This window comes from Drosophila elegans, unplaced genomic scaffold (assembly GCF_018152505.1).
Source record: "Drosophila elegans isolate 14027-0461.03 unplaced genomic scaffold, ASM1815250v1 contig_183, whole genome shotgun sequence".
NCBI lineage: Eukaryota > Metazoa > Arthropoda > Insecta > Diptera > Drosophilidae > Drosophila > Drosophila elegans.
This window is the reverse complement of record NW_024545550.1, coordinates 10,575,731-10,601,498: the sequence shown is the minus strand read 5'-3', so window position 1 is coordinate 10,601,498 and position 25,768 is coordinate 10,575,731. Positions and strand designations below refer to the sequence as shown.

The 25,768-nt window shown below is 41.5% G+C and overlaps 3 protein-coding genes across 4 annotated transcripts; all 3 read right to left on the bottom strand.

The window, feature by feature from the left end:
• Positions 1 to 26: 26 nt before the first annotated feature.
• LOC108144133 (integrin alpha-PS3-like) lies at positions 27 to 4,389 on the bottom strand. The gene is made up of 8 exons (XM_017268777.2): positions 4,131 to 4,389; positions 2,658 to 3,585; positions 2,491 to 2,593; positions 1,710 to 2,291; positions 1,521 to 1,650; positions 1,055 to 1,417; positions 296 to 992; positions 27 to 237 (listed from the first exon to the last, which is right to left on the bottom strand). Exons 1-8 carry the CDS (start codon positions 4,298 to 4,300, stop codon positions 91 to 93), a joined length of 3,120 nt encoding a protein of 1,039 aa, XP_017124266.1. The 5' UTR covers positions 4,301 to 4,389; the 3' UTR covers positions 27 to 90.
• LOC108144132 (integrin alpha-PS3-like) lies at positions 3,501 to 10,025 on the bottom strand. The gene is made up of 9 exons (XM_017268776.2): positions 9,765 to 10,025; positions 8,151 to 9,141; positions 7,977 to 8,079; positions 7,215 to 7,793; positions 7,028 to 7,157; positions 6,455 to 6,817; positions 5,647 to 6,382; positions 5,417 to 5,586; positions 3,501 to 3,585 (listed from the first exon to the last, which is right to left on the bottom strand). The coding sequence occupies exons 1-8, from the start codon at positions 9,920 to 9,922 to the stop codon at positions 5,503 to 5,505; spliced, it is 3,144 nt and encodes a 1,047-aa protein (XP_017124265.1). The 5' UTR covers positions 9,923 to 10,025; the 3' UTR covers positions 3,501 to 3,585; positions 5,417 to 5,502.
• Positions 10,026 to 10,412: 387 nt separating this feature from the next.
• On the bottom strand, positions 10,413 to 21,535 carry LOC108144636 (integrin alpha-PS3). 2 transcript variants are annotated; one of them, XM_017269667.2, is made up of 8 exons: positions 20,892 to 21,535; positions 13,968 to 14,961; positions 13,787 to 13,889; positions 13,140 to 13,724; positions 12,951 to 13,080; positions 12,063 to 12,425; positions 11,105 to 11,993; positions 10,413 to 11,040 (listed from the first exon to the last, which is right to left on the bottom strand). In XM_017269667.2, exons 1-8 carry the CDS (start codon positions 21,080 to 21,082, stop codon positions 10,936 to 10,938), a joined length of 3,360 nt encoding a protein of 1,119 aa, XP_017125156.1. In that variant the 5' UTR covers positions 21,083 to 21,535; the 3' UTR covers positions 10,413 to 10,935. The 2 variants fall into 2 exon arrangements, with proteins under 2 accessions (XP_017125156.1, XP_017125157.1); XM_017269668.2 differs by lacking the exon at positions 20,892 to 21,535 and adding an exon at positions 16,403 to 16,804.
• Between the last annotated feature and the right edge of the window lie 4,233 nt (positions 21,536 to 25,768).

Sequence of the window (25,768 nt, the reverse complement as noted above, 5' to 3'; positions counted from 1 at the left end):
ATGTTATTTTTATTAAAATAAATTATTAACACTTTAAGAAATCAATCAAAGGAGTTATTTTATCATCATGGGTTTGACTAGGAGGTTGAGTTAGTAGATATTGAAAAGCTCTGTCTCCAAAGGCTTCTCTGTTTCCAGCTCCTCACCCTCTTCCGCCGCAGTTGCCCCCAACTCCTCACGACTCTTTTCAACTAGCTTCTTAAGTTCCTCTTTCTTTTGGCGCTTAAAGAATCCCAACTAAGGAGCAAACAGCATTTAATATAAGAAATTCAATTTAAACAACACAAATACGTACCTTGTGAAGAGCATAGGTTAAGAAAGCGAGCAGCAGCACGCCTCCCACCACGGCAATAATAATTATCCAAATGGACAGCTTTGCAGGCTTATAAATCACATTTGGTTCCATCTTCCTGTTGACTTTCAACGAGTTGGCTGTGGGATCGGCCTTCTTGAGCAGCTTCAGATTGGTCAGGATGACAAAGTACTTCCGGGGATCCTTAACTTCTTTGAGATCCACGTTAAAGCTTATGTTTAGGTTAATTGGTTTGTCCGGCCTTAATTGGACACACATTTCGACTCGGACGCATATGGTCATGTTGGTTTGCTGGCAGTCCAACACAATGCTGCGATTGCTCCCAACAAGCAGTTCGTTGGTCAGGGCTTCCGAGATGCTATCATTTGCCTCCCGGCCAAGATCCCTAGGTTTTCGGGTAAACTTTTCCAAGGGGTAACCATGGAGAAGGGTATTATTCTGGTCGTACAAGTTAATGACCAACTTTTGGGAATCATAGGTGGCTTCCGTCTGCAAACTGGTAATATTCATGATGGGTATGATTGCCATAGAATTATTTGGCCTATAGGCTACAGGAATATAAAATGATATCGTTAACTGTTCGATTGTACTGGGACCAAGGCTCCTAATCTTGTATTGGTCAATGATTTTCGCGGAGTAAGGGTAATGATTCAGAACAATTAAACCATTTGTAGGACCTCTGAAAATAAATATGACTCATTAGTTTAATTTAGTTGGATGTAGATGTTTATTGAATCTAACCCGCTGACATCGATCTCTGTGAATTCCCTAAGGCTTATACTGTTTGCTTGCTTGTTGTCCTTGGGATTCCTCTCGTTTCCGGCACTAAAGACTTCTGCATGGATGACCAGCGACTGTCCACCGAGTTGGCTCGTATCGAAGCTGATGGTGATGGAGAGACATTGACCTTTTGCCAACGGCCGTCCGTGGTTCAGGTCGCAAGTCATAGCTGCGTCAACGACCTTACAGTTTGAGGGAATCTGAGCAAAGGCCAGGTGGGATGTGCTGGTCACGTTGAATTGGGGCAGGTAGGCCTTCTCTCCCTGGTTGGTTATCTTATAATTCAGACGCAGGGTATCGGAACTGCCCAAAATATATTTTGAGCTATGAAAATTGAAATGCGAATAGTATGAGTCATGACCCTGATAAGTATTACAGAATGCGTATTACTCATATATAAATATATATTACCCTGCACTTGGCATACCTCACATTCTTGCTGCTAATTTGAAGATCAGGGACACAAACATCGGAGGCACAGTCCGTGCTGAAGATAATCTTCTCCGTGGAAGACTTCGGGTCCGCCGGATCAACAATGGCGCAGGTTTCGCAGAACTCTATTGTAAGTGAGCTCTCTATTAGTTTATTTATTAAAACCTTAAAGAAATAAGCTCACCCCCAGAGTTGGGTATCTTATTGGCCAGTTCGTAGTGCAACTCCAATTCGATGGCCACAAAAATGTGTCCGTTATGTCGCACCTTAATATAAAAGTGGATGCACTTCTCGTCAAGACTAGCAGTTGCATTAAACCTCATCTCGTTGGTGTTTGTTGGGCCAAACCTAGCCCGGTTCAGGTCCTTGTCAACGGTTATCCGGAAGTCCACTTCCTGCTCCTGCACACCCCTTTTTGGGGTAGTGGTATTCAGCCCGAAGCAGGCCGTGATCTTCACCTTTTCCTGCCCCAATTTTATCTCTCGCGATTCCGGCTTTATCGTGGCATGTATTTTTACAACGGGATAAGCGCGATACAGGTATACGGCCTCAGCATTGGGGGCCCCGATGGCGAAGTCATTGAATCCATTACCATCTATGTCCGATCCGCGGGAGAGACCATGTCCAAACATGTGTGATCCGTACTTGGAAGCCTGCTTGGCAGGAGCATCCAGTCGCTGACTTGGCTGATCCCGCAAGCCAAGTTTGCCGCCCAAGTAGATGCACACCGATCCGTTTCCGGCAAAGGGAGCTCCCACGGCAATGTCTGTATAAGGAACAAATTTTTAATAAATTTAACTTTAATTTTACTTAGTTTTTATGCAAATTGCCATTAAATAAATTTCTTCAAATCTAAAGCTCTTAAAAGAGGCATAGTTTACATAATGTATTTGATTCCTACCTACTGACTGATAGACGTTTAAAGCTAGATCGATTCGGCTATATAGGGTGGACCAAAAACTTACCATTAAATCCGTCGTGATTGATGTCTCCCAGACGCGAAAGAGTAGTTCCAAAACGGCCTTTGCTGCCCGCTGGCGATGTCACTATAGTCCTTTCAAAGTGGAACTGCAATGATAAGCGCAGCATTAGTCAGTTTTAATCCGAAAAGCTAGTTCAACTTATTACTCACAAAGCCCTTGTTGATGAACACATATATGGCACCATTGTCGTAGGAATCATCAGTCTCTGAGTGAAGGGGTGCTGAGACGATGACGTCCGTTTTTCCATCACTATTGAGATCTTCCGCCAGTACTGAGTAGCCGAAATATTCGCCAAACTGTGCGCCCTCGAATTCGTAGATCTTGTGTATGCCCTCTCCCTGAATATCGAAAATGTAGGCTTCGCCGGAACGGTTGTTGGCTTGAGGGGCAGTGGCCACGTAGAGCAGGGTGGCAGGATTGAGGCTGTCAAAGTAGCCGGAGCTTACGGCGTAGCCAAAGTACGAGTCCTTCTCCTGATCCCAGTTTTGTGGCTTCTTCTGTTTGTCGTCGGGGGGGCACTCCTTGGAGTTCATGTCCTCTAATTGAGGACTTACGGTCGGTTTGTCATCCAAGATCACAGATCCCCTCCAAGTATCGATGCCTGGAGCTCCAATCAGAAACTTGGAGTTATCATCCGTGACATGGGCACTCAGTCCCAGTTCGCCCATCATGTAGTAGTAGCTTATGTTGGCCTTGGGTACCTGCATCGATTTCGAGCGTAGGGGTGCAATGCGGGTCACATTCTCCGGATTGTTGGCATTTGTATTCTGCAACCAGTAGCAGACTCCATTCATATAGTATTCCATAGCGGTGGGAGCGTAGAATCGGGGAGCACAGACGATCAACTTATCCGCATCTTTCGTACCGCCGTCCATGGTCCCGCCCAGCCACTGAAAGTCCCTTCCTTCCCCCTCGAAAATGGGACAAAGTCGCTTGTAATTAACATTTCCCCGGGAGTCCACAACATACGGATAACAGGTTCCGTTTGTGAGGGAGCACTTGAAGATCGCCCCAGTTTCGTTGATATTGCTCTGCGATTTTAAGGTGGATTGAGCTCGAGGAGCTCCCACTATAATGCTGCAATCAAAAATGAAAAGCACTGGTAATAAAAAAAGCAGTAGGTCCCTATATTTCGTACTCAACTTAAAGATATAATATTTCGCTTTGATTCCGGATTATAGTTATTTAAATATAAATATAAATATTAAATTTAAATTTTAACCATATTTAACTTGAATAAAATGCATTTTAATCAATTACGAACTATTTTAAATCTAATGTGTTCCTCATCAATTAAAATATTTAATTATGTCATTTAATATGCAGTGTGTGTTAATATCATGATTTAAATATAGGGTTGAGGGTTTTCAGTTTGCCAAAGTTATATTACACACTTAATCTCTACAAATTCCAGAAATAATACGTTGAGAACACACTCACAGATATCAAGATAAAGCACATGAATAACCCTTAATTCCGAAATCGGTAAGCTTGGCCACTTTAAGAATTCCATACAATAGTTTTTATTGTGTGAAATGTTAATTAATTTAATTTCGAACAATTCAGTAGGTTTAATTTCACTTTTGGACCCTTCCTTCACAACTAGCAACTGGACAACTTACCCGGAAGGACGGACGACGAGCGAGTACCCAAAGTAGGAACTTCGCGTTTGGTTCAAATAGGTCTTCAGATGGCTTGGGTAATTTATTACTTGGTTCGGATAAGGAGAAATATTGAAAGCATCGCTCTGGTATTGCAAGGTAAGAAATACCAGGAAAAGTAGCCGACACATTTTTAACTTAACTTAGTTTATCAAATATGTTCTAACTATAAAATAACTAATTTGTTTTTAAATAGATAAAGCTGGCAGCCGATATTCGAGTGTTCACTCTGCGAATTCTTCGAAGTAAATGAAATGAGATGCTGCAGAGCAAAGTTTTAATTTTGTTTGATAAAACATTATACACATGAATCAACATATTTACAAGTTGTATACTTAAATTACTCATTCATTTTGTTTTTTGTACTGTAGCAAAACTTCTTTATAATTGAATGGATTTTTGTGGATGTTAACGCGGAGGCCTTTTTCGGTATTTCAATTTATTTGAATGTTCTTCGATATGTAAATAATATTACTGTTTTATTTTTTTTTTTAAGTTGCACAATTTCGATATATCTTTATTGTTTTTAAACATATACACATAAAAACCAAAACAAAGTAGTTTTAAAGAATATAAAATGTCTGTAATAGCTAGGGTAGATAGGGTATACAAACTTCGGCTTGCCGAATTGTGCTTCGTTTCTTGTTTTGTTCAAAATTTTAACAAAAGTGAGCATCACTATGATGCTTAGTGTTCTGTAAATATAATGCTGTGAAATAATCTATTTAAATTTAATTGTACATGCATTATATTAAAAATAAAAACCATTTAAGATATGAATAAGCAACTTATTTACTCTTGTTGACTTGCTGCAAAAAATAAATATGTAGTGGGCAAAACAAATTTAAGTACACTGTAAACTTTTTTTTGTCCACTGTACTAAAAAAAGCGATTAATAATTATTGGATAATGCCGTTTTATGTGAGGTCATATCATGAACAGATTAATATATCACAATATGCTTGAAATATGTAAAATACTTTTGTCTTATCATTTTACCTTGTAATTTAAAAGTAAAAACTACTTCTTGATTGATAATATTAGTTAATTTTTTTTATATGGTTATCTTCTCTTTAAATTTGGTTTGCCTTAATGTTTACTTATTAATTTAAAATAGTTCATAGCTTTAAGGCCAAGAATTTGTGCTATTCGTTCCACAGAAACAATTACGAACAAACAATTTAAAAATGTAAGTTATTTATTATATGATTACAACCATGTTTTTTAACATTATATGTATTACTTACAGTATAAAGTTAAGGAGTTTTTCTGATAGCAGCCAAAAACTTATACACTTGGATGATTAAAGATAATACACACTTTTAATATATTCTTAACTTTTAATAATATTCTCCTCAAAACTTTCGCGAATCAACCTCCTTTTTTCGTTGCGAAGGGTGCGCTTAAAGAATCCAAGCTATGGAGTAAAGGGAATCATGTTAGTAATACAAAGTTTCTTAGCCAATGCAGTACAAACCTTGTGAAAACCATAGGTTATTGCAGATAGGATCAAGCCTCCACCGATTACGGCCATAATTATTTTCCAGATGGACAGTCCAGCATGCGTGTATAGCACGCTCGGTTCAATTTGCCCATTTATCACAAACGAACTGGAAGTGGGATCGCCCGCCCTGACCAGTTCCACATCGGTCTGAATGACAAAGTACTCCCAGGGCTCTTTAATGTCCCTTAAATCTACATTGAAGCTTATGTTTATGTTGATGGGTTTATATGGTCTCAATGTGACATGCATCTCGGCATGTGCGCAGATAGTCGTGTTGGTTTCCCGGCAGTCCAACACAATGCTGCGATTTAGCGGCGGTTTCTCGAAAAGCCTTTCGAAAAAGATGCCAGCTTCCTCTGTTTGGTTGACGAGTAGGCTTTGGAGATCCCTACGACTTCGGGTCTGGTCGTAGTCTAGTCCACCGTGAGTGGAGTTTGTAATGGGAAAGGTATTGAGCAGAGTATCGTTCTGATCGTAGAGCTTGATGGGCAACATATGGGAATCGTAGGTGGCCTGCATATGCAAACTGGTCATGTTAATGATGGGCACATATACTTCAGATCCTGGCGCCTTATATGCCACGGGAATATATAATGACAGCGTTAACTGTTTGATACTACTGGGACCGCGACTTTTGACCTCATAATGGTTCATGATTTCCGCGGAGGAATATATACATTTTAGAGCAACTTGACCGTTTGCGGGACCACTGCAAATTTAAGAGGATTTTGATCGGATTTTAGTATTTCAGATTTTTTTTTTGATATTTTTATAATTTTACCCGCTGGCATCGATCTCGGTGAACTCCCGCAAGCTGATCTCGTCAATCTGAATGTTGTCCGTGGGATTCTCTTCACTTCCGGCACTATGCACTTCTGCAGAGATGGTCAGCGATTCGCCACTGAGTTGGCCAACATCGAAACTGATGGTAATGAAGTCACTGACGCCCTTGGCCAACGGTCGTCCGTGATTAAGTTTGCATACCAGGACGGCTTCGGCAGTAAAGCAATTTCCCGGAACCTTTGCGAAAGGCAGGCTCGACGAACTGGTCACATTGAATTTGGGATAGAAGGCGTTCTCTCCGTTATTGGTGATCTCGTAGCTTAAGCTTATGGTATTGGCACTGCCAAAAACAAAAGTATGGCTGCAAACAAAGTGAGTCCATTTAAATAAAGTACAAAAAAAGAAACGAAATTAGCTTAAAAACATTGAAAGTTATATCGATTTTCCGCGGAAATCAAATCTTTGTCCGATTTAAATAAAATTAGATTAAATATATATAACTTAAACAGTTATTTTTCCGGTTGTTCCTATGGAAGCTTTATGATAACTATATACTATAACACCCTCTTACCTCACATTCCTACTTTTCAGTTTCAGATCGACGACACACTCATCTTTGGCACATCCCGTGTTGAAGGTGATCCTATCCGATGAAACCTTCGAATCAAACGGATCAACAATCGCACAGGTTTCGCAGAAATCTATTAAAGGCAAGCTCACCATTAAGTGATTGATTTAAATACCAAATTTGAGCTCACCTTTTGAGTTGTGAACCTTCCTCGCCAGCTCGTAGCTCATCTCCAGATCGATGGGATCGAATATAGGGCTATAGCCCATCTGAACAACGATGTCGTGGCATCTTTCGTCGAGACTCGCATTTGCCTTAAAGCTCATCTCATTGGACTGTGTCTGGGCAAACCTAGCCCGGTTCAGCTCCTTGTCAATGACCACCCGGAAGTCCAGTTCCTGATGCTCCACACCAGCCATGTTGGCTGTGGTACTGAGCTTAAAGCAGGCTGAGATCATTACCGTGTCCTGCCCCGGTTTCATCTCCCGTGATTCGAACTTCACCGTAGCATGTATTTTAACGACGGGATATGAGCGATACAGGTACACGGCCTCAGAATTGGGCGCTCCTATAGCGAAGTCATTGAATCCATTACCATCTATGTCCGCTCCTCGAGAGAGACCATGTCCGAACATGTGTGTTCCGTACTTGGAAGCCTGCTGGGCAGGAGCGTCCAGTCGCTGACTTGGCTGATCCCGCAATCCAAGTTTGCCACCCAAGTAGATGAACACCGATCCGTTTCCGGCAAAGGGAGCTCCCACGGCAATGTCTGTGTAAGGAACAAATTTTTAATAAATTTAATTTTCAAACTTACTTAGTTTTTATGCAAATTGCCATTAAATAAATTGCTTCAAATCTAAAGCTCTTACATAATGTATTTGATTCCTACCTACTGACTGATAGACGTTTAAGGCAAGATCGATTCGACTCAATAGGGTGGACCAAAACTCACCATTAAATCCGTCGTGATTGATGTCTCCCAGACGCGAAAGAGTAGTTCCAAAACGGCCTTTGCTGCCCACTGGCGACGTCACTATAGTTCTTTCGAAGTGGAACTGCAATGATAAGCGCAGCATTAGTCAGCTCAAATCCGAAAAGTGACTTAGCAGCTCAGCTTATTACTCACAGAGCCCTTGTTGATGAACACATAGATGGCACCATTGTCGTAGGAATCATCCAGAGAGTGAAAGGGAGCTGAGATGATGAAGTCCGTTTTTCCATCACTATTGAGATCTTCCGCCAGTACTGAGTAGCCGAAATATTCGCCAAACTGATCGCCCCGAAATGTGCGCTGCCAGTGGATTCTACCTTCATCCACAGCAAATATATACGCCTCACCGGATTGCTTGTTGGCTTGGGGAGCGGTGGCCAAGTATAGCAGGGTGCTCAAATTAGCGCTGTTGAAGTAGCCGGAACTCACGGCATAGCCAAAGTACGAGTCAATTTCCTGGTCCCAGTTTGGCTCTAGTATCTTCTTGCTAGATGAGATATCCCGCTTTGGTCGTAACTGGCTGAGTGCCCTACTCGTGTCACGTTTAGCTACGTTGGAGGTGGTCTCCACGTAACCCGGCTGTTGGTACAGAAACACCGATCCCTTCCAGTCATCGATGCCCGGGGCTCCGATCAGGAACTTGGAGTTGTCATCCGGCACATGAGCACTCAGTCCCAGTTCGCCCATGATGAAGTACTTGCGAGTGTCGGTTCCATTCTTGATCTCCTGCATATCTGCCGCACGGAGAGGGGAAATCGGCGTCACGTGCTGCGGACGGGCGGTCAGTGTGTTGTTTACCGAGTAGCAGATTCCGTGCAGGTGGTATTGAATGGGCTGGTATACATCATCTACGAACCCACTGCTGTGGGTGTAAAGTCGGGGGGCACAAACTAGGAGCTTATCGGTATCCTGGGTGCCTCCGTCCATTGATCCGCCGAGCCACTGGAAGTCCTTGTGATGTGAGCTCAAGTTTTCCTCTTCGTGCGAATCATAGTTTCCATTCGAATCCAGGACATACACAGTGCAGTCCCCGTTTTCCAGGGAGCACCTGTAGATCTCCCCGGGCTCGTTAATGGCGCTTTGCGTTTCCAATGTGGATTGAGCTCGGGGTGCACCCACAATTATGCTGCAACGTCATAAAAAGAGTTGATTTATGTTTTGGTATTTCTCGGAAAAAACCAATTCGTAAATAATTACTCATATTAATAAATCACTGATCCAGAGTCATGGCTGGAAATTCAAAAAATGACTAACAACTTATAAAAAAAGTAAACATAATATGCATGTTATAATTATGTCTAAAGCTTAGTGCATTTAGCACAACTCTTACTTAATTGTAGCCATATCTAACTAGCTCAGAGGGCCTGCTTTAACACTCACAAATCGCTATAGCACTCAAATTAAATTTAAATTTAAATTTAATTTAAATGTTAGATAATATTTTGCTTATCTTTCGTATATGTTGTAAACTAAACATTTTGTTTAGAAGGTCTTAAGAAACAAAAGCCAAATAGCAACATGGTCTGCCGTCCGACAGATGGCGTCAGTAGCAGCCCTATTGTTACGCCTGGCGGCATCTGTCGGTCAGTAGACCGTACTAACTTTTATGCTAGCGAGGCACTCGTCTTCACTGTTCCCTTTTATTTCTCTTTTAATTATTTAGCATATCAGGATAAAAACACTCACATGCTAAAATCAACTTAAATTATTTGCTGAATTATGATCCTAGCTAGGAACACTGGAACTCACCTTTTCGGTCGGATGACGAGCGAGTAACCAAAATAGGAACTACGAGTTTGTTTCGGATGACCCGGGTATTTTATCACGCGGTTTGGATAAGGCGACAAATTAAAAGCTTCGATTTGCGAATGCACAACCAAAAATACCAGAAAAATCAGGCCGCACATTTTGACTTATCTTAAATTGTTAAAAACCAAATTATTTATTCAATATGCTTAGTAGAACTTTTTTTAAACCACTTTTTTGCGAGTCAAACTTTTTACAACCGAACTCTTCGACTCCTCGAAATTAACTGAACTGAATTGTGACATTTGGCAAGGCGCCGGATCTGTAGGAATTGTGTGTCATTTCATCTCGTCATGAGCAAAGTTCATTAGTCTTTAGATATTAAAATACGTAACCACACGATGTTTTTTAACAGATTATTCAAATACATATTAAAAGAAAAAATAATTCATATTATAAAATTATATATATTATATATATTTTAATAAAATTAGTCATATTAATTATTAAGAAACATCACAATTAAATTGAATAACTATTTTTATATAAAAATATATTATTTTATTTAAAATGATTATTTTTAATCTTCAAATTCCTGGCTGAAATCTTACCTCTACCTTGAAAATAAATTTACCATTTTTTCGACGTGGCTTTGTTTCGTTTTCATTTTTATTCATTCTTCGTTGTTTTAATACTCTATTATAATACAAGAATAAGTTCTAAACAATCTGTTTTTGGGGCTTATGATATCGCTTATATTTCGTTTTTACAATTTACACATTAATAAAGTCTTTTACGTCGCCATGTAAAGTTGCCTTTACAACGTCATTAAAATTACGATTAATTAAAAAGTTTAATAAATATATACAACAAATGGCAATATGGCTGGTGCAGCACACATGGGACTTTCGTACAAATTAGTTGTAGGCTACAAATTACAAGGCACACGACTTGTGCCACTAGAAAATGAAACCAACAAGAACATTAAATGCTTTGAGGTTTGCAAGTTGCACGTACTTTTCGTAGATCGCTTTTCGTTTTAAGCTGCTTTTTTAAATGCTTGAGAACACACTCAGTGGGTAGGTAGTCTTCCCGTTGTGAAACTAGGCTTTAGTAACTGGTCCATCCATTTAGAATGTGATGTGTATACGGCTAGGGAACATCTTGTCCCGAGCTAGTTGTTGGCCCCACTGTTCAGATTTTCCGCCTCCGGTTCGACGGGGTTCTGCTGAACCAACCTGTCCAGCTCCTCCTTCTTGGCGCGATTGAAGAAGCCAAACTAATGATAGTTAATAAAATCAAGTCAGAATTTAGTTATTCATTCAAATTACGCAAGAACATACCTTGTACAGAGTATAGCTTATAGCGGCGAGCAGCAGGAGGCCACCGATCACGGACAAAATGATGATCCAGATGGGCAGTCCAGCCTCCAGATGCTTGGATATGATGTTCGGCTCGATCCTCTGGTTGATCAGAAACGTGTTGGACGTGGGATCGCCCTTCTTGAGCAGCTTCAGGTCGGTGAGGATGACAAAGTACTCCCAGGGGTCCATCAGAATGGCATTCACCTGGTTCAGATCCACCTTGTAGCGCATGTTCAGGTTAATGGACTTCTCCGGCCTAAAGTGGACGCGCATTTCGGCCCTCACACAGATGGTCATCTCGGGATCGCGACAATTGAACACGATGGTGCGATTCACCGGCAGCTTGTCTTTGAAGTCATCGCTCAGCAGATCGTGGGCCTTGACATTCGAGATGCGAGCATACTGCTCCCGGTGGGCGGTCAAGGCCTTGAGATCGCGACGCCGGCGGGACATGGAGGCGGTGGCCACCATGTCGGGGTCGAGCACCTGCATCGTCTGGTGCACATGTCCACTGGTGTGGATGTCGTAGCCCTGTCCATTTTGGGTGATCACAGTGCGCTCCAAGCCTCCGCTCAGCGTGGTGGTAGTGGCCACCTCAAGGGACTCCACAATCAGCAGCGTATTGTTCTGGTCGTACAGATCCACGCCCAGCAGCTGGGAATCATAGGAGGCCTGCATCTTCAGGCTGGTTATGTTTATGATGGGTATCACTTCAGTCTGGCCAGCCACCTTATAGGCAATGGGTATGTAGAAGGACACGGTCAACTGCTCGATGACACTGGGCCCGTTGCTCTTGATCTCGTACTGGTTGATGATTTCCGCCGAGTTGCTGTAGTGCTCCAAATCGATTTGATCGTTTGTCTGGCCACTGTAAGTCAAGGAGGAATTGATAGGTTAAGAGGAAACTTCTATAAAGTTTATATATATATAATCATACCCGCTGGCATCGATTTCGGTGTACTCCCGCAGGCCAATCACGTTGGTCTGCCTGTTGTCCGTGGGATTCTTCTCGTACCCCGTGCTGAATACCTCCGCATGGATGATCAGCGACTGTCCGCTGAGTTGGCTCACATCGAAGCTGATGGTCACGGAGTCACTGTCACCCTTGGCCAGTGGTCGTCCTCGGTTCAGATCGCAGACCATTACTGCATCGGCCACCTTGCAATTTCCGGGAACCTGAGCGAAGGCCAAACGCGAGGTGCTGGTCACATTGAACTGGGGCAGATAGGCGGTCTCTCCGTTGTTGGTGATCTCGTAATTCAGACGCAGGGTATCGGCACTGCCCAAAATATAAGTGGGGCTGTGGACAAATAAAACAAGATGGCATAAGTCATCACTCTGATACAAAAAGAAAGTGTTTACTCGTTTAACAAAATCAAGCGAAACAAGGAATATCGCTTTAGTTGAGTGGCCCCTATGACATTCACTGCTTTGAAAATATTTTCTAACATTTGTATTACAAATGCCATTGAGGCCCTTGAGGAGCTACCATATATGTCCTTAGAGTTCATGAGGCAGTATGATGAGTAATCATTCGGCATTAGTAAAAATTGTAGTAGTAATTGTAGTGAAGAGGATAGATAAAGTTTTGATGATAAGGTTTTGCTGAGGAAACCTAGTTATTGAAAGCTAGCTAGTTGTAGCAAAATGGTTCCTACTTGAGTTGTCAGCAAACTAGATAGAGCAATCGAGCAGTTAGTAAAATATTTAAAAGAGACTTTTGAAGACATAAAAGTTGGTACTGTTAGTTTTCAATTCAGACGGTTGTTTCATTCCTTTGGCATCCCTAACATTTGTTTTCAACTTCCAAAACAGCTTTACTCACCTCACATCCTTGCTCCTCAACTGCAGATCGGCGGTGCAAACAGCGGTGGCACAGCCCGTGCTGAAAATGATCTTCTCGGTGTAAACCTTTGGCTCCGCCGGATCCACAGCCACGCAGGTTTCGCAGAACACTGTTGAAAGTTAAGACATTAGTCACTTGGTTCGGTTAAATCTAAAGCCTAAAGCTTACCCTCCGAGTCGGGAATCTTCTTGGTCAGCTCGTAGTGCATCTCCAGGTCGATGGGCGTGAAAATGTCCTTCTCGCTGTAGCGCACCTGTGCCTCGTACACCCGGCACTGTTCGCCTAGGCCCGCATTCGCCCTGAAGCTCATCTCATTGGTCTGCGACTGGGCAAACTTAACCCGCTTCAACTGCGTGTCGATGGCGATCCGGATGTCCAGCTCCTGCTGCTGCACCTCCGTTGCCCTTGCAGTGGTGCTCAGCCGGTAGCAGGCGGTGATCTTCACCTTGTCCTGCTCCGGCTTAATCTCCCGCGATTCCGATTTCACGGTGGCATGAATTTTAACGACGGGATAGGCGCGATACAGGTACACGGCCTCAGCATTGGGGGCTCCGATGGCAAAGTCGTTGAATCCATTATTATCTATGTCCGATCCGCGCGAGAGACCATGTCCGAACATTTGTGATCCGTATTTGGAAGCTTGCTGGGCAGGAGCGTCCAGTCGCTGACTTGGCTGATCCCGCAAGCCAAGTTCGCCGCCCAAGTAGATGAACACCGATCCGTTTCCGGCGAAGGGAGCTCCCACGGCCACGTCTTTAGAAAACATTATTATTAATAATAAAATAAGGCAAGTAAAGTAGGATGAGTATACCCACCATTATAGCCATCGTGGTTGATGTCGCCCAGACGAGCAAGAGTAGTTCCGAAATGCGCTCTGGTGCCCACTGGCGAACGTAAAATCTTCCGTTCAAAGTTGAACTGCAATGATTAGAGAGTGTTAGTCAGCTTCGTGTTTTAGGAATAGCCCACCAATAGTTATGGCATCCCATTACTCACAAAGCCCTTGTTGATGAACACATAGATGGCACCATTGTCGTAGGAATCCTCCAGAGCGTGGAAGGGAGCAGATACGATGACATCCGTCTTGCCGTCGCCATTGAGATCCTCCGCCAGAACGGAGTAGCCAAAGTACTCGCCAAACTGTTCGCCCCGGAAGACGTGGAACTTGTGGATGCTCTTTCCCCGCACATCAAAGATGTAAGCCTCGCCGGACTGCTTGTTGGCCTGCGGAGCGGTGGCCACGTAGAGCAGGGTTTTCGGGTTGGAGCTGTCAAAGTAGCCGGAGCTCACGGCATAGCCGAAGTACGAGTCATCCTCCTGCTTCCAAAGCAGTGGCTTGGGGATCTCAGGGGCATAGTGCTCCGGTATATACTCGTTGGTGTCCACATCACGGATGGCGCGGTGGTGGAGCGCCTTGCTCGTGTCACGTCTGCTGGCGGTGGGATTCTCCACGGGATCCACCTGCCGATAGAGGACCACCGATCCCTTCCACGTATTGATGCCGGGGGCTCCGATCAGAAACTTGGAATTGTCGTCCGCCACATGGGCACTCAGACCCATTTCGCCCATGATGTAGTTGAAGCTGGCCTTGACGCCGTCGTCCTCCTCGATCACCTGCAGTGCCTTCAGGCGCAGTGGTGAGATGCGGGTCACATGCCCCGGAGTGCTGGCCAGTGTGTTGTTGACCCAGTAGCACACGCCGTGCAGGTGATAGTCCCTGGGACTGGTCGCGTACAATCGGGGGGCACAGACGAGCAGCTTGTCGGTGTCGCGGGTGCCGCCATCCATCGATCCGCCCAGCCACTGGAAGTCCTTGCGCATCGAGTCCCAGGTGTACTCGTTGTACGGCGCATCGACATCTCCTCGGGAGTCCAGGACATACGGACTGCAGACTCCGTCCGTCAGGGAGCACCGGTAGATGGCCCCGGTCTCGTTGATGTTGCGCTGCGATTCTAAAGTGGATTGCGCCCGAGGAGCTCCCACTATGATGCTGGAAAACAGATAGATGCGAAAGATGTGGCTTTATTTTATGTTTATTATTATTTCTATCATTACCCGTAGTTCACTTCTACGTAATATATTTTTAAAATATCAAGTGACCCTTATTAACCAATTATTTATTTATTTTTTATAACTCTGTGCCAGTTTACATGACTTTAATAATTGATTAACTTATGAAAATTTCTCTAGCTTTATCTAATATGTTTCTTCAACTCTGTGCCAGTTAAGATAAGTTATTATTTTAAGATTTAATATTGTTTTTCGTAAAAAGATCCAAAAACAAAAACAGTTACGAGATACACATATATTTCCAATACTCTTAATATTTTGATGTGATTTTAATTTATGTTTTTTTGTTTAAGAGTATTTTGGAAGTGCAAACATCATGTTATAAACACCTGCTCTTCCTGCTAATAAAAATGTATCAAACATACTAATTTAAAATAGTGTACTCAAGTCTTTAAAAAACTCAATTACAAACAAAACTCTTGACAGCATTCTTTTAGTATTTGCAAACAAATAAATGTGAAATGGCACCTCGAGATAAGTATTTTGGCAAGGGCTACCATATTTTATGCATATTAGTTTTCAAAGTAGAGTATGTATATATATGCCTTTACCTGGCAAACATGAAAATATATGGGATAATGTTACTCTCCCTTTATTCGCATTAGTCAGGCAATAAAGCCAATTTACTGTGTATGTCTCATCTATTAGTCGACTTTTCCGCTGAACTCAAAGACAGTCAGTCAGTCGGTAAAGTGGCTTGACAATAGAAATTCGATAAGACATTTAGAAGGGGGGACCAATCAACCTGGATTCGTAATCAATTTGCAACATACTTGTATGTAGCTCCCGGGCAAAAATACTCTGTGTATTTGGAGGGCGGCTTATCAACGGTGCGGCCGCCTTAGCGGAATTTCACTGTGCCAGCGGCAATCTTATCGTAAATCGTAAAAAACTAAACGAAACTGGCAACGTTGGCTGATAACAAATTGGCATTGACAAATCTAAACGTTATAGAAATGAACGAACTCCGCCCTAAATAGCTGACTTATTGAGCCAACAAAGGTTCGGACGTGCAGCGTTGCAAATATTTGCATAACTTCCAGTTGGGAACCGCGACTGAGCTTGATATCTCCATAAAAATATGTTTGCACATATATATAGCATATTATGTACTTGACTACACCTCTTTGCTATGTGTAGATAATTGATATTAAGAGTATGACTTCATCGTTTGCACAAGGCATTAAGTGTACGGAATTTGTTTCTTTGACACTGGACTTGTTTTTTTTTCAAAAAAAGTTCATTCAGTTTTACAGCTACAATTCGATTGGCGTTGGCCAGCGTGAATCATCGCTCACAACCTGTTTACCCCCCGATTTTTTGGAGTGTGGAGTGGGTAAAGTGAAGATGCGGGAGCTTACCCATTGGGTCGCAGGCTCATGGTGAATCCGAAATATGACGCACGCACTTTGGGCAGAGTGGTGGCGAACTGGGGATCCGCTATCTGCCTGTTGGGTCGTGGCGAAAGATTAAAGCCATTGCAGTGGCTGGCCAAGCCAAATAGCACCACCAGCACCACCCAGAATTCGCGACCTTGCTGCCGCGCCATTTATATTTATGCAGTTTTACAGCAGAGACAGAGCTTTCTATTTCTGTGTAGACCACGATTATTTAACTGGTTAACACGGTGAGCCACGCGATCGACGTCTGTATTATCTTAACTTCCGAATATATTATCACTTTCGTTTTATTAACTCCAACCGCATCTACACCACCGACGGAAATGGATTGCAAACCGTTCCGATTGAGGGTTTGTTAGCTACTAAATGAGTAATACTATTGAAAAGACCCATCGACCAGCACTTTAACATTCGGCAGCGGTGACGAGAGAGCCAACGACACACGATCGTTCATCTCCCGCTAGCCGAAAGCTGCGAGAGAGCCGCTCTGTTTTGGCCAAGCTTACTCACTTTACCGTTGGCACTCTCGTGGGAGTGCCGTGAATACCATCTTCAAAACGCTTGTCTTGCCGTTTTCGGACTATTCATGGGTAATACTTTGGAGTTTTAGGAAAACAAAGTGTTTGTTTTTTTTAGCAGCCTCCAGGACTGACTCATATCTGAACCCATCGATAGTACTAGATCTCGCCAACCATAACAAAAGCCTAAATTTGCTGACATTCTGAACTTAGCGAATCGAATACAGAACAAAATCCAAGATCAATTTTATTTTGTTTATAATATTGTATCTTTTAAATGTACAAGAAGGCAAAATTCAACATACTAGGCAAAAATATTCTGAATACCAAAGTGTCTCCGGTGTCTTATTTGGCAAAGAGCTCGTTGATAAAAACGATTTATTGTCCTCATGATAAGCTTAAAGTAGGTTTTAAACTGAGAAGTCTAATGGAACCTGTCAGCCTTGGAACTTAGCTTATCATAAGAACCCGAAAACGGGCCTTAAGTGCAATTTTTGTTTTTTACCGGGTTTTAACAGATTTGTTTATTTTTTTTGTTTTGTTTTTAGATTACCGAAAGTCAATATCTTAATAATGAGAAAGTTTGTAAGCTTTTTTTAATATAGTTAGACGTATGTTTTTATTACAAACATCTAGAGTTAGGAAAATTCATGTTCTGAAAGTTATACTGCAAATATATTTTAATATGAATATAATTTTTTATTTAAAGAATCTATTAAAATAACACGCATTGAATCAAATTTGTAAGTTCTGAAGATATACAGTTTTACCTTATCCAGCCAGGCTCTCATAATGAGTTTCTCTAAAGGAAATTTATCAACAATTGGTTTATAACAAAGCAAGTGTTTTTTAATCAGTCGCTTAGGCTGACTCATGTCTCACCCAATTGATTGTAAATGAATTTTCCGCAGTTAAAACCGAAGAGGCCTTTACAACAAATAAAAGCCATAAACATGATAGTGCATTAAGTGATAAAATATTGTATATAATGAAATGGGTATAATAAATAAATAATAATAAAATCTTGTTTATACCGGCACTTACTTAATATAAAAATGAAAAGAATATTATATTTCCAATTGCTTAATTTTGTCCGTAAGCATATTACTTTGGTTGACTTTAAATAAAAAAAATTAGCATCAAATGATTCTCAAGCATCACTGTGACCTCCGCTAGCTTGTTGATTTACTTTTTATTGTTCATACAACTATGTACATCTATATACAAGTTTTCCCCGGAACGAATCTCTGGCTTAGTCAGTTTGGTGACTCACAACGCTTGCATTTATTCCCTGGCCTGATTTCAGTCGTAACTTTATACGCAAGACGACGCGAAACAAATAGTTTGAGCTTGATTGCATGCGTGAAAAAACGTCAATAAATAAAAAAAGAATGTCAACAGATTGAGTTAGGCCAGTAACAAGCACACGTCACTTTTGCTACCTGATCCACAATTTGTGTATGCCAAAAGTAAAACAAAGTGGTGGTGTAGTGAGTCCGTAAACAGTCAGCAAACATTTGTTTTCACTTCGATGGCGGCAAAGAAATGCAGAAAATTCGGCATGTCTGAGTGGTAAGACAAGAGTACAAAAGTTGTCGCTTACATATTTCCCCAAGACATGAGTCATGACCACGTAAACCGTAAGACGTACACGCATATGACCCCCAACTCCACTTTTCTCTTGGCCTTAGTGCATAAAAACAGCCGGGTTCACATTAGTGGTACAAAAGATGCACCTCATAAAATTTTAAAATATTTTACCTACTCTTTTTATATATTTTAAGGACTAGTTTATGACTTGTAATCTTAATTCTTATTAGATCTTAATTAGCTTTTTATAAATAATAATTTTAGGGATAAGTTTTAGAAAATGGATTAAAAGCTTAACAATTAAAGCCATAAAATTAATTAAAATTAAAGGAATGTGCCATTTGCATCATGGCAACTACTAAAATAAATAAAAAACCTTTTCAGCCAGGTTTATATATATGCAAATACTAATTGTTTATTCCAAATCAATCATGGCGATTGAGAAGTTATTGAATCAAACAATTTGAAATTGTTTTTGAAAATGGAATACAATTGAGTCAAAGCTATACTTCTATGTTTTAATGTAAGTTCTTCCGCAGAAGACGTGCGAGGCGGTGGCGCTTTGTTTAAATGCTTAAATGCCGAACAAGGAACTGTTTACTGTTTATGTGAGCGGACAATAAGCCATGATGCGGACCACACAAATCTCCCGCGCCATCTCCATCAGCCAAAGAAAATACAAATAAGACAACAAAAACAAAAAAAAAACAAAGAAGCGCTGCAGCTTGCGGTCATCAAATGTTAAGAACAAAAGCAACCAAGCTGCAGCGTTTTCCGTTGTGGAGTCTTCACATATTTTTCTCCGTTTTCGGAATTCGGTTTAATGACCCAAAGTAAGGCGACTAAAAATATTTGTGTGTGGTGTCAGCTGGTCGAGGGGGAGTTGTGGCGGGGATCGGGATGAGGGGGTGGCTCTGCAGACGCCATCGCCTCCAAATCGGATTGGAAACACTTGTGACTCATTTCGCCAGAATGCAAGAGGTATTGGGCAACAGTGAGCAGTGGAGTGCACTCTTCTTTACATTTATTTCGATTTCAGCACATACAACGGCCTGCTGCCATAAACAAACCCCCTAATTTTTTGTTTGTTTCAGCCAACTTCAATTGATGGGAAATAAATTACAGCTTGACGTGATTTTACGCGCAATTTCCGTACATAATTAGGCGCACTTCGTAATGGCCAAGAGTCATGGGTATTTTTTGGCTTTAAAGTGCTGGTAATAAAAAACGAGCAGAGGGGAATAGTGGGCACTGTAGAGGAAGTTCCAAATTACCCACCCAGGTTTATGGAAATAAAGTATGGTCAAGAGCTAGCTCGTTATGATCACGTACGAGTACTGCATTCTAACTAGGCTGGCTGATGGCCAGAATAAAAACAAGATATGGATGTACTCATCAGGTAGAAAAAAAAACAAAAGTCTTTTATCCGAAGCTGTGGCCTGGATTTTGGCAAACAAAATTTAAAAGTCAACTTTTTAGATACTCTATACTCTATATTTCCAAGGGAATATTAAAAAAATAAATATCCCTCTTTTTTCAACAGCCACTAAACCATAAAACTTGAGCCAGTACTTCAGGGTTAATATTTCACAAAGTATCTCAAGCAGAGTATCTAAACCTCGATCTGGCCACTTTCTTCTTATTCAATTAACTGTGATTTGTGGCGCCATTTGAGGTGTGTGATGTCATTTCTGGGGCCCGTACTCCAAGCTAAAGACGCCGCCATCGGGTCTACATTTCATACATGATATGTAGGTCGCCCCAGCTCACTGAAAAGTGTTTCGGGTTTGTCAATTGTTCAAGTCTGAGTCGCGATCTCTCAGATCTGTGGCGATTGTAACTGCTGGCAATTGAAGTTGAAGTAGCCAGTTTTTTGTTATTTTTAGAAATTTCCGCCTGAAGTGGTATTGTTTTCGAGAGGTTTTTAAGTTGGGTTTTTTTTCGACACACCATTAGTTCTGTCCTGAAATTCGATCTACTTTCATTCGCTGGGCATCCATTTACGAGTAGGCGAAAATAACATTTTAATTGCTAGGCAAATAGAGCGACTGAGTGTTAAGTGCCAATAAACCGACCAATAGCTATACTAATTTTGTCAAGCTGCAACTTCTGTTGGTACCCATTTCGCAAGCATCGGTTCGTCATTTCCGTGTGCCAGAAGTTTCAAAATATTGACAGAGGTGTTGGCTCCGAATTGAAAGCCCTCGCTTGTCTTGCGCCAAGTCAAACACTTGGTGGGTATGTTGGTTATCGGCTGGAGTATCCAAGTTTCACACTCCCTACATGTATGCAAATATTGACAGCGATTCCCAGCTGGAAAATGGGCTGTGGCAAGCACTCACCTGGTTTCACGAATGACTAGCGTGTATCCAAAGTAGGAGCTGCGAGTTTGGTTCATGTAGAACTTAAGATTCGTCGGGGCGTTTATCACCATGCTCGCACGGGGCATGAAATTAAAGGCTTCGATTTGCGATGGCAGATGGGCCACGAGGGCGAGGCATATGAGGGGGAACATTTTCGATTCAACTTTCATTGGAACTCATCAAAATTAAGTTTTCGCATTCGTAATTCCACTTGAATTCACCCCGGCCAATAAATCACAATTGCACGAGGGAAACACACCACTAAAACAGGATCCGTTGGGTTGGCACTCACTTATTTATGATTTATTGGATTTAATTGAAGCACTCACACACTCGAGATCGTTCTCCCGAAATTATATTAATTTAATTAAGCCCAGCCGGCATTCGGCATGCTCTCGCGAGATCTAGCTTAAAATCGGGCCAAACTTGTTTGGCTTTTGTCACTTTTGCCGGCGACAAGTTGTTGTAAACCACACGCTATAACGACTAGTGGACCATGCTATCTGCATTAATATGTAGCATATATATACACAGCATATATGGGATTTTGTTTCCGCAACACTAGTCCAAAAGCGAGGCAAGAGATCAGTGGTGCAACCGAACTTGGGACGTTTTCACTCCCCGACGACTCGAACCGAAATGAAATGAATTCAAGTGCTGCAGCACACTTGGACAGCGGCAGTCGTCGATTCCTCTGCCCGGTGTGTCCACCCCACACGATGGTCGAAAAAGGAATTCTGAACTGTGTCGAAGACCTCAATACATATATCACAGAGTTATGGCCCGCAAAGATACAATAAAGTATGTTCGACTGTGAAGATTTAAAATATGCATTATCTTTTTGTGCTTTAAAACACATTCGATTTTTATTTATTTTAATTGATAAGTTGAATATATAATTTTGTATTCATGTTGATTAATTAATTAATTATTGTAATTTCTTTTGATTGTTGTGGTACTACAGAGAATTATAAAGTAAACAGTTTAAGTCTAAGACCAATATTATTTGTGCATTTATGTTTATTCCCTCTTATTATTTTAAAATATTCTTGTTATATTAAACAATCATTTTTTCAAATAGAGGTATTGGGAATACAAAATTTAACTAGTATTGAATAGATGTTTAAACCTGTTTTACCAGTTTGGGAAAGATTCTATGTATAAGTTTCGAGTGCCAAAAAAGAAAACTGATTTAAAGGTAGTGATGTAGTCATCATTTTAATTTATTCTTGTTAAAAAGTTAACGATTGTATAACATGACTAATCTAGAACATGTGTGAATGTTACAATGTTACTACATTGTTGAACATAGGTATACGTTTTAAATACAACCTCAATCCGCTTTTGACATTTTCGGGTGGTGGCTCTCCTTGTTCGAAACGCAACTTGCATTTACACTCCCCCTACGCGATTGCCGCACACACTGGGACGCACATACATAAATAAGTGCACGCCCAAGTGCGAGGGCCTGTGTAAAAAAATAAAAGAAAGAAAACAGTGAGCAGCGTCGCCTTCTCGCCGCCTGTCACCATGGAGTTGCAACAGGGAGCCGTATTTTATTATGAATACTTATTGAAGGAGCCCCTGCTTATTTGTTCCTCATCATCTTGTATATTTCGTTATAATTAATATTTACAATGGGCTTTACGCAGGCCCTCCAAGATTAGCACAGTAAAAAAGAGCTAATTGAACTTGATATTCCAAGATAACTTAAGGTTTAAATACAATTGCATTTCTAGTAAGAATGTTTTCCAACTAGAACATATATTTATCACATCAAAAGTAGGACTAGTAAAGACCTTTGAGTTTTAGATTACAGCTGCATATTTTATCTCCTTCATTCGAAGCTAAAGAAAGAACAATTAATGTGAGCCAATAGGCGCAGTATTCGCTTATGTTAGCATTTCATTCAAAATTGTATATCTAAAGATAGCCCATCTGATTAAAAAAGTATATACATATTTTTTTATAAATTGTATGTGCATTTCTCTACATTGTTTTGTACTGACGACTTATCAATCTTGAAATGATCTCTACATTTTTCTCTGAGTGATCACATTTTGGGATGTGGATGAGTGCAAATGGAAGCGGAGAGCATATGGCGGACATAAAGGATGCCGATCACGATTCCCGGTCGAGTAGCCACCCGAACTGAGCGGCTCACGGGTGGCTCTATACGCTGTCATTGAACTTGGCCACAGTTCCTTGTTTATATAGCAATCAAACCGCTTATCAGCTCTAGGGCACATTTAATATTTGCCTGGCATACGAGTTGCTGCGCTATCCACCCAACATTGGGGTAGGTTGGATTTGGATGGTGACCACAAATTATTAACTTTACGATACGGTGACATGAAATTGAGCCCAGCACGCGGGGGTTCAGCGGTTCAGCGGTTCAGCGGTTCAGCGGTTCAGTGGGTTCAATTAGATCAGCAGGGGAGAACTTCAGTTGACGTTGCCCTGATAAGATGGAAAACCGCGCTTAGATCGCCCAGTGTTTGTGCGTCCAAGTAATTGATTTCCAACGCAGACCGACCATTCCGTATTCCGTTTATCAAGACAATGTATAACAATAAAAACTAATAAAACGAAAGTTGGGTCTGAGGTCTGGTAAAGTTGGACCGATAAGAACAGCCGTGGCAGCAGCAGCATCAGCAGCAGCAGATTACCCCCATAAAAGTCAATTCACAAGTCGTCGAACACTCCTATTTCGATTCATAAATAAAATTCTTGTTAAAAGTTTTAAAATCGAATGCTTGGCGTGGCCCTAAGTAAACACAAGAAGTTCAAAAGGGCAACTAATTCGGCTTTCAAATGCGGCGTGGCAAGTGTTTTTGGGCCATGCCGCTAGTGAAATGCACAATTAAATGCCCGCCAGGCGATTTGACAGCAATTATGTGTTGCTGCCCGCCGGCAACATGAGTGCACGCCAGCAACGCCAACGATTGCAGCGCCCCAACAGCAACAACACGTCACCTGCTGGTGGGCGGCTTGTTGCGGGGGGCGGAGAGGCCACGCCCCCCTAACAACCACATAATTGAAGTTCATGACCCAGCCCCCCAACCCCAGTGCCTCCTCCGCAATCGGGGGCAGCTATTTCTGGATCACATCCCATTCTCCAGATGTACGAGCATGCAGCGCACAAAAACAGGGTGCAAATTGAACTGTTCGAATCGGTCTTATGAGCCTATGAAATGGTTGAAATAGGGGAGCTGCCCTTGAAATGGATCGCTCCCAGCTACAATCTGTCGCTACACTTGGCGGAAGTTTCAGCGCTTCAACTTGTCACAATTGCATTGTGAGCGGCGGGCATTTATCAGCACATTGTGATTAAATAGTTGAACGGGAGTCGCAGCGACATGCATCTCTCAAATCGACAATAACACAGCCGTGGCGGTGTATGCTGCACTAAGAAAAATAGTTTTCAGCCATATTTGAACCAAGATATGATAAAACACCTGCTGTTTTTAGAATAATTATAGAGAAATAATTTTTTAAAAAATAAATAATTTTAAAGAAATAATAATTAACTGTTTCAATCTCGTTTTACAGACAATTACAGCTGAAAATGTATTAATATTTTTTCAGTTTAAAATGGGTTTTAAGACAATGCTAATTTCCTCCTTAACTTATTTTTTAACTACTGTTTCATGTTTTCAACTGAAGGAGCTTTAACTTTAAGTATCTTGGCACTAACCATAACTATAAAATGTCTAGCATTTAAAATTTGTAAAACCATAAATATCCATGACAATTTGTATATTTTTTTCGTGTGTTTTTGTAGGTATACAATGTACTTATACGTATATTAACCGAATCGGCGACGAGAGCTTGAGGTGCAGAGCTGCGGCGCCTTATTTGGACATTCTGAAGGCATAAATGTCAAAAGGAAGTGTAAAGAAACAAAAAAAACTGAACACGTCCGTGAATCAATGCAGGTGTTCGCCTTCCTATGACGTCACCAAAATATTAATAATATAGTAGAGGGGTTTGTTTGCCAGCCAGAAAAATATAACTCTATGCAGTTCATAGAATAAAATTATTGCATATTAGTGAGGTGAGCAATAAATCCTCAAGGAATAGCAAGGTATATTGTAAGCCAGCGAGACAGAGTCGTAAAACTAATGAGCAACTAACAACCCTTTGAGTTTTGAGCGCCGGCGACAGGTTGGGCTCATTAAAAAAGGCCAGTTCGTAATTGATCTACTGGCCCAAATATCGGAGGCCGAATGAGTGGCAGACGACGCCCACATAATGCCACCTTTCATGCGAAAAGTTGGCCATAAAACATGAAACACTTTCACTGCGATAGTGTCGTAAAACAATGAATGAACACAAAATATCATTTCGCTTTCCTTCCGGCTGTGATCTTTGTACTCTGTCTCCAATGCTTCTTGAACTCGAAATATATGCCGGACTCTCGAAATATATGTCAAGTGTGTAATGCGAGATGTGGGACCGCAATTTACCATCAGGGAGTAACCGAACGACATGTAATTGATACGCTAAACGTCAGCTTAAGCCGTCTTGATCGTTTATTTTTTTTTTTTTAATTTTTTGGCTCAGGGTTAGCTGAAAAGCAATCTCGTGTTTCGAATCCCACAATGTCACTGCAAATGAGCCATTTCGATCCGTAAGATCGGCAGTTGTAATTGTCATCTTTAGTGTCGCCATCGGCACTCGTTCGTTGCGCCTGGCACGTTGTCGTCATAAAACAATCAGACTATCTGTTAAATGCTCCTTACACATCACATAAAAACAGCGAGTGCCTGTCGTCGCCTGCCCAGCACAGCCATCAAAATTAAAATTCAAATCATGAGCGGCTAAGAACGTGATTAGCTGCGGTCACAGCTGCC